Source organism: Phocoena sinus, chromosome 21, assembly GCF_008692025.1.
Source record: "Phocoena sinus isolate mPhoSin1 chromosome 21, mPhoSin1.pri, whole genome shotgun sequence".
NCBI lineage: Eukaryota > Metazoa > Chordata > Mammalia > Artiodactyla > Phocoenidae > Phocoena > Phocoena sinus.
The window spans coordinates 9,360,086-9,369,391 of record NC_045783.1 but is presented as its reverse complement, the minus strand read 5'-3'; the positions used below and the strand labels follow the sequence as shown (position 1 = coordinate 9,369,391).

The 9,306-nt window shown below is 38.6% G+C and overlaps 1 protein-coding gene across 1 annotated transcript in view; it reads right to left on the bottom strand.

Annotated features, from left to right (window-relative positions):
- CSMD1 (CUB and Sushi multiple domains 1) overlaps positions 1-9,306 on the bottom strand; it is a 1,813,702-nt gene that overhangs the window by 474,081 nt on the left and 1,330,315 nt on the right. Inside the window, exon 10 of the mRNA XM_032618622.1 lies at positions 6,403-6,524. Within this exon, the coding sequence (XP_032474513.1) occupies positions 6,403-6,524 (122 nt within the window). The remainder of the gene's footprint in view (positions 1-6,402; positions 6,525-9,306) is intronic.

Genomic DNA, 9,306 nt, shown 5'->3' with positions numbered 1-9,306 from the left:
AGTGAGAGAGTGGCACGGACATATATACACTACCAAATGTAAAACAGATAGCTAGTGGGAAACAGCCACATAGCACAGGGAGATCAGCTTGCTTTGTGACCACCTAGAGGGGTGGGATAGGGAGGGTGGGAGGGAGATGCAAGAAAGAGGGGATATGGGGATATATGTATACGTGTAGCTGATTCACTCTGCTGTACAGAAGAAACTAACACAACATTGTAAAGCAATTATACTCCAATAAAGATGTTAAAAAAAAGTGTGTGGCTCAAAAATCTGCTGAATGAATAGGTTTTGTTTTGCTACTTGTAATAATTACTATTGTGTTAAATAAGAAGAGCACTGAAAAGAAGAAAGGAAATGTATATAAATGCAAAGCGTGAGTAGGTGATACATATTAAAAGAAAAATAAAAGGTGACCACTTTTAAGATGTGTAAAGTTAACCAGGAACAGAAGAATTAACTAGGGAAACTCAGAGCCTCAAAGAAAATGGATATTCCTGTCTCCGTTTATCATAAAGCACACACACACCATTTACAGAAAACAGAAGAGAAACAAAACAATATAAAACCTTCTCCACCCTTCCTTCCTGAGGACCAAGAGTCATTCTTCTGGGCACATGGGGACATACAATTATTACTACACACAAAGCCTGTGTCTACCTCTCCACAGCCATTTTTCACCTTTGTACTGCAGTCTGCACACTACTGATGCTGTCTCCATCACGTGTGTGTGTGTGTGTACACATACACATGTGTGCACATGTGTGTATGTGAGTGTGCATGTGTGTGTAATTCAGGTTTGGGCTTAAAATGCAAGCAAATCAAAAGCACACACCTTGTTTTCTATTGTCTTTTGAGTGCCAAGAAGAGATATAAAAATAAGTAAATTTGGGTAAAGAAGTCAAGAGTCAGAGCTGAGCCCAATGAAAAGAGTGCAGGTGTCCCTGTGACAGAGAAGAAAGGATATTGGGAAGGGCAAGTCCAGAGACCGGAGAAGGAAAGTCACATGACCCTAACTCAGTTCATGAAAGAGGCTGCAAATATTAAACAGTGATGATGGGGAGGACGTTGACAACAAGAGGGCTGGTACAGAGAGGGGAATATATTGGAGAGTTGACAAGGACGAAGTAATGAATCAATAACACAAGATGAAGGATGACGGCCCAGAAGAATACAAGGGAGCCCCTAACGTGCAGTGAAGGGAAGCTGGCAAGGAACCCAACTTTCCCGGCAGACATTAGTGACATACAAGAAAAGTAGACAGACCCCATCGTGGCATTTGGGCTGGAAGGGTGTCTGTGAGGGAAACACAAGGATGCTTAGTGCAGTGTTATAGCTGACAGTGGTGTCTAGTCTCTGCTTCTCCACCAATCTGTGACTCCCCTAATGGGAAAAGAAAGTCTACTGAACTGTATCTATTCAAATTCCATTTCAAAACAGCTTAAAATGTTGTAAATGGAAATGAATGCCTTTTCTGTATCTGCATGAATTTGTTACTTGAAATTATGTACAAAATCCGCTGAATAATAAGTCAATGCTCCTTCCCCCAAAGGGACTCTGATAAACAGCTGTATTTTCTTAAAAGCACTGAACATAAAGCAAATTTTCTTATTTGTCTTTAGATGTCGAGTTATTCATTAAATCAAAGGTGCAATATAAATGTATAAATTGCTGTGACTGGTTACCCATCTCTTAAATATCTCTCAAATCCATTTTCTTCTCTCCAAGTCTGATGCCGTTGTGCTGATTTAGGTTCATATTGTCTAATAATTAAAATAAAGTCCTGAGGTTTCCTGCTTCCAATCTTGTGCCCTTCAAATCTGTCCATCTGACTGTGGGCAGAATGGTCTCTAAGACATAATGTGCATTATAACGTCCTTCCTTCCCTCCATGCGGTGCCCTACACTGGCAACCTGGCCGTTAGCATCACATTTAAACCCTTTACCTGCCATTCAGGGTTCCATTTATGTCTTTTTGAATCTAGCTTTATTATTAATAATAATAATAGTAAGGAGAAGGAAGGGATGGAGAAAGAGGGAGGAGCAAGGGGAAGAAGAGCAGGAAGGAGGCATTTGTCTTAGTATTTGGAAGACAACGTTTTAGGTGTTTTACACTGACTTTATCCTCTTCACAACAACCTTCGGAGGTGGGTGCTGTTAACACCATAAGGAAATACTGGGGCTCAAAGCCATTAGGCGTTAAATGGTTGTTTTTTGTATGCCACCTAGTCTGTGATATTTTGTTATAGCAGCCTGGATGAACTACATAAGACAACGTTCAAATGTCTTAAATCACTTCAATCCTGAGTTTAATACCAAAAGAATACTACTCTCTGAGGAGCTCAAATTAAAATTAGGTACTAAACTTATGCCAGCACAAAATGTATTTGAGAAAAAAATAAACACTCACACACACATATATCCATACATCAAAGGATGCCAAGGAAAGCTGTCTTCCATGTTTAATCCTTTCAATGAAAACCCCAGGGATAAATGTTGGTGAGCATTTGCTAATAATTCCCATAATCTATGGTTCACTAACCACCTATTACTTTTAGGGAATTTGGTCACAGGACTCCTCAAGAGTTTTACCTGAGGAAATACGTATTGTTGAATGTGTTTACAATAAAATATATTAATAAATATCTTATTACTTGTGTTCATTTCTACTGAATTTCTACTAGACTAGCTCGGCAAGAACAATTGTTTTAGAAACCTGCTTCTCCACTAAATTGAATCTTCTTGAGGAACTTTTTTGTTTTTTTTTTTTCCAACTTTCTGCCTACATATCAGGTTCTCCTAATATATGCATATTAATATAATACACATTATAATACACATTATATTAATACATATAATTCTAATATGCATTATATATAATGTGTTTTAATATAATATACATTAGGATAATTATATATGTATATAAATAAACATATGTAAGTGAATAGACTTCTAGTATTCCTTTTAACTTGACATCCCTCAGTATTATAAATTGTAACATACGTTACTAAGAGACACAATGAACTTCCCACAATAATTACTCTCTATCAGCCATTTTATGTTAACACTTGGTATATATAAACTGACACAGGGAACTTGGTTATATAATGGTCAAAGCAGATCTAAGACCAGGAAAGAGTATAAATCATCATGAGAGGGTTAATCTTTCAAAAGAAGAGGAGTTCACTAACTAATCTCTCATTGACTCATCAATTTGGAAACTGATTTTAGATTTCTATTCGATCTTATTTCTTAAAGTTTACAAAGCATGTCAAACAACAAATTAAGGTGTACCAACAACTCTTCTTATCTAGACTTCTGTTAATGCTTCTAGCAGGAGTCACTGTCTGGAAACCTTTACATAACTGTTCTTTTCTCTTATGCTCAATATGTAATATACATTCATCACCATGCGCTTCATCGGGAAACCCCCTTATGTGGACTGTCTCCCAAGGAATCAAATTAAGCCTAATTATACTTAATGGCAATGGCTGCTGCTCAATTTGTATGGTAATTCTGCTTAATTGAGATGCCTTCAGGTGACTAAGTAGTGCTCTTGTAAGAAGATCAGTGTGTTAGTCTATCAACTGGAAGCCTTGGTTCTTCTCTGAACATTTCACCAAAATAAATAAAGGAAGGCAAAGAATTTTCTGAAGCAGTATAACACAAAATTCCTGAAATTTAACTTGTTAATTGTTACGTGTTCAGAGTCAATAAAATATATGTGAAGTCTTTAGAAAAATCTATGTAAATGTACAAAAACATGAGAGAGAAAAGTGAACTTGTATAATGAGAAAAATGTATAAACCCAAACTGCATAAATTCATTATTCATTTGTCACTTTGCAGTTTGGCCAAGTTTAAAAATCAACTGCAAAACATCAAAGTACATATTTAATGAGTTTTAACTAATTTTAGTCTACTGGTGTCGGGTAAAACAGGATTATAATGGGATTTGAAACATTTGAAAAGCAAAAGATCAATCTGGTGATAACCGAAATCTCTTCCTTTGACCTTTTGCTTGTCTGCATTTGGTAGACATGACTGGTTATCCATAACCATTGGCCCTTTCTCTGGCTTCCTCAGGCTGTCCATGATCTGGATTGTGGACATTTTACTCAGTTGGACCAGAAGGGAAGCCTCTGGGAATTTCTAGACAAATCCCTACCATTTCTAAGAAAGACATGCCACATTTCTTCATTGAACACTGAATGTGATGGTGGTGTGGCAGCATCTTGTGACCTGAGGGGGATGTTATCACTGCTCTGGAGACCCGAGCAGAAAAGAAAGGCAAACACTTGAGCCCTCAGCAAAGTTACTGAGCTCCTGAATTAAACCTGGAATCTCCCTGGCTCTGCATGAAATAGCTTTTCCCTAAAACTTCTGGCTTTTAGTCAGCTCTTCTATTATCTACAGCCAAAAATATCCTTGACGCACTGAATAACCTATTATTTCACTTCCTTGTGGTTCTCGTCAAAGTGATAATGGAATAGATAGCTACAAAAGAAATAACTCTTCTTTAGGGAGGAAGAAAGCTAAGGAAGAGGCTATCACAGTGCAGTGCAAAGAGCACGTGTGTTTTTATCCTGCAATAAGAGTAAAGAGCTGTGCAATCTTACCTTCCCTGGGTCTCAGCTTCCTCTCTGTCAGGTAAAGGGTTTAGACAATGGGAACTCTAAGCTTCCTTTATTTGCACAGAGATATCAATTATTTCAGTATATACAGTGTGGATGAAGAATGTCGCCGCATCAGTAAACAAAGGGTGTTGTGGCCATCAAGCCACCAGCCTCTGCACCCTGAGGGGATTCAGGTTGGAGAAAAACAGGATACTGGCCCTAGACGGTCGAGGTGCTGCATATCAAAGGAATGACTTCATTGAGCCCAGACCCTTGCATCTTCCCACACACAGAAAAGCGCTAAATTCCTGAACTTGAGAGGTCTGGCCTCTTGTTAACAGTGATCTTTTGATGTTCAACTGCCTGTTTTTTTCCAAAACCTCCTTTATATCCTGGCTCCTCCTGTACCTCTTCAGAGCAGTCCCTGGGATCTGAGAGGCTGTCTCCTGGGCTTATGTCTTCAGTACGTCTGCCAAATAAAACTAATCCTCAACTTTTAGGCTGTGCTTTTTTTCAGTTGACAATTGGAAAGAAACAGAAACACAGATATACAGGCATATCTTCCATATAGGAAATATTTATGATTATTCCATATGTAATCTGGATTTAAATGAATTTTTAAAATACTGGAAGGGAGTTAAACAAATCCCCTGACGATTTAATTTGGAGCCACTACTTTCTTTCCCTTTTGGAACACCAGGGTATCCCGCTTCATCCATACAAGAGTTTAGTATTTTAAAACTCTACGTGGCACTTGTAGTTGCAAGATCACTACCATTCATGACAGTGGAGCCCAGTCCACCCTCCGGCTGGCCCTAAGAGAAGGATGATGCCACCATCAGGACTCTATTTGGCTCTTTGTCTCCTCTGCATGATGTCACACACATCCCAGGTTTCAGCAGCTAAGGAAACACCTGGGAATTCCAAATTGACCTCTGCCAGGGAGACCCACTTGGAGACACAGCAGGCACCTCACTCTCACTATGCCTAGAGCCAAACTCATTATCTCTTCCCATAAAAGACTGGTTTCTGAGGCCCTTTCCCTGGTTCGAGGTAGGGAGAACTTCGAATCTATTGCTCCAATCTGGAATAATTAGGAGAGTAAAGAAGGGCATCATCATCAGTAACTACGCAAGGACAGCGGACGCCCACCAGGACTCCCCAGGAAGCTAGACCCTGTGCCCATTCTGGTCAGGGCTTCACCACATGCCCCGAAGCCCTTCTTGACTCCGCCTCCCGCTTACAGCACCTGCACTTGAAGCCAGGTGGAAACCGTGTTAAGCAAGAGAATCAAAAGCACCTGCCCATGGCTCCTCACCCCCTCACTCCCCACCCTCCACCCATCAGTCATCAAGTTTTGCTGAGCAGATATTAAAAGTTCTCATCACAAGAAAAAATATGTGTAACTGTGAGGTGATGGATGTTAACTAAACTTATTGTGGTAATCATTTAAAAACACGTACCAAATCATTATGTTGTACACCTTAAACTAATACAATGTTATATGTCAACTATCACATCACAATAAAACTGGAAAAAAGAGAGCATAAACATAACCTCCAGAACCAGTAGGGAGCAAGCACACTGAGAATACTCACTAAGAATTAACTGAATCTAAAACTGGCTCTGCAACAAATGTAGACAGATACACAATGCAGCAGAAGATTTTTAATTAAAACAACAAAATGTAAGGGTGCATGACATTCAGCAGGTTGTTCGTTGTAAATAGTTGCCCAGGCAGAGTGCTGATTTCATCAGGTACGCAGAGGGGGAAGATGAGAGCCTTACCTTGTCTGGATCTGTTGTGGTGATGACCCACACACAGTGTGCATTGTCTTCGTACTGAACTGGGTAATTAGGGGAGGTAATGACACCACTGGGCCCACGCAGATTTGATCCACACGTTCTAGCTAGAAGTACATAGAGATGATATTATTTTCCACAGGATTTCATCTGTGTGATGAAGACACAAGACATACATGGAACTTCAAGTTATGTGTCCAGCATTTATTGCAATGAAAAGCTATCTGTGAACTCAAGCTGGCAAGTAGATTTCACTCAGCCTTCAGGACCCTTGCTTGGTATCTGCAACGGTAACCTGGAACTCTTTATTATGTTTCCCAAGGCACTGCCGTTCACAGAATGACTTAATTACAATAGCACCATGCACAATGTCAAATCAAATTAGTCCATTTCAAGCACCATTCTGACTCAGAGACGGGTCTGTTTAGACCTTTGGTTGCACCCAATGCAATAAGAATTCAGGAAACCAGAGTTAGTGTCTCAACTATGCCCTACACGATATGACCTTGAACCAGTAACCCCGACCCCCCACAGCTTCATCCTTTTAATTTTAAACGAGGAGGAACAGATGATACTTAAATTTCCTCTCAAGTTTTACACTGTATCATTGTATTCTGTAACAAACTGTACCCATTTCCTTATAGCACAATGCAAATAAGAACTTAAAATACAGTTGAATTTGTGAAGAAAGAAAATAGAAACGGTGGCTCTAAAAGGAAAAAGAAAATACCCTAAAAATGAAAGACCAAGTAAATCATGGAAGTAACATAACCCGATAAGAATGACTAAGTTTTGAATATAAAAATATTTCAACTGACCTCCACTTTAAGAAAGAAGCCTTTAAAAAATCAGTACACAATTTTGTAAATCACATGTCAGCCTGAACTCCACTCTTAACATTAATAATTTAAACTGGGTTTGAGAAAAGAGCAGAAGAAACTAATTTCACAAATAAGAACTAATACAAGAGAATCTCAGGTTCATTTTCCTAAGATACCATATCACACGAACTGATTAAACTGCTGTCCACTGAAGAGTAGATTTTATTCATAACCCACCCTTCCTTCCTTCCTTTTGTTGGCTGAGCAGGTCAGGTATTGTCCTAAGAGACTGAGCTACAAGAGAACAGGATTCTGACCCCCAAGGGCCAGGCTGCAGGCGAGGAGTCACAGAAACCTTTTAATGGGGAAATCCCTAACTGCCCTCCAGGAATATATCTCTCTCTTCCATTTACATTGATACAGCAATAATATCAACTATGCCTACTCCTAGTATTGTAATTGTCAATGTACAGATCTCTCTTTCCAACAAGGTTGTGGTTCCCTTGACCTTGGGAAAGCATCCTTCCCTCACTTATCTGTATACCCTCAGCACCATATCTAATGTTGATAGTTACTGACATAAAAACTGTGGGAAGCTGACCTTATACAACATTTCAGGTACTGGATACTTACTATGAAAATAATTAGCTAAGAATTAATCTACTATACATTGATTAATAAAAACATATGAAAGTTAACTTTTAAAATATTGGCATTTGCTTTCCAAATGAACACTTTTTAATAAAGAGTGTCACCTGGTTTTCAAACCCCAGTAGGCGTGTCTTGGCTCCAAAGGTCATTGAACAGAGCAGAGCCCACAAGCACATACACCTGTGCTGTATGATTTCCCTCTCCAGTGAGTCTGCTTTTAGGAACATGTTCTCGAGAGGATCATGAACTTCAGATCCGAAATTTTCTTAAAGCCTTCCAATATTACAGGTATTAATTACAGAAACTTAGAAGTTATCAATAAAATTTGAGTTATCATACCTTTGTGTTACCCTACTTTGTGAAATTTCACACTGAAGAGCTGACAGAAACATAGTGTTACTCAATAAATATCTGTTGACTAGTTTTAAACTAATATTATCAAAGTGCCATCCTAAGCATTTCAAACTTCGAAAAAAGACATGTGAAGAATGTGTGCAGTGGGGAACTAATGTGTTATATTACCATGGACAATTTGTACTCATCCAACCGTTAGCCCCAGCTGTCACTCTGCTAGAAAGTTCACCAAATCTGACAGCCTGTCAATGGCCCTGGGTCTTAGTTCTTTGCTTTGAAGCTTGACCTCAACTTGACTTATTGAAATTGGTTCCCAGCTCTTCATGAAATTCATCTTACCCACTGTTTGGGGAGATAGGATTTTTAGTGATTATATTTTTAGTGAGATAACTATTAGTAAAATTTACATAGGAAACCAGCACATTTTCCTGCATACATGGTACTGTGTTTCACATAGAACAAGTTATGAATCCAGTCCCTTCAGAAGTATTTCTCACCAAAACTTGTCAAATTAATACATAAAATATTTTTTCGTTTTCTTACAACTATGTCCCTATTTTTGCAGTACATTTTCCTAATAAATTAGCTTTTTAACTCTTTTTTCTACCCATACTTTTATTCAAGCCATCAAAATAATCAGCTGAAATGAAGTATGTGGGAATATTGAGGGCAGGGATTTTGTTTGTTTGTTTTGTTTTCCCCTGGCATTCAATAGTTACCCCATAGATATTTGTTGATGTATTTTTTGAGTAGGTTGATAGCCTTAAATAATATGATTTAACTCTAATTATTTACTTCTAATCCTCTTTCTTGGGAAACTGTTGAAAATTTTAGCTAGTACCTCGGTCTTTGCCTTTCTAAGTCGTCCCCATTCTAATCATCTGCCTCTTCATCATGTGATCATCCTACCATCATCACACCAATTACAATTCATTAGGTACTAGTTTCTTATATCAAGGCTTTCCTACTAGTCAGAGACAATTCTCAGATTTTCTATTGGCCACAACTCAAAGTTCAACCATCTATGTGTAGAGTCGCTATCAGATAATAATAATGTTTCTTG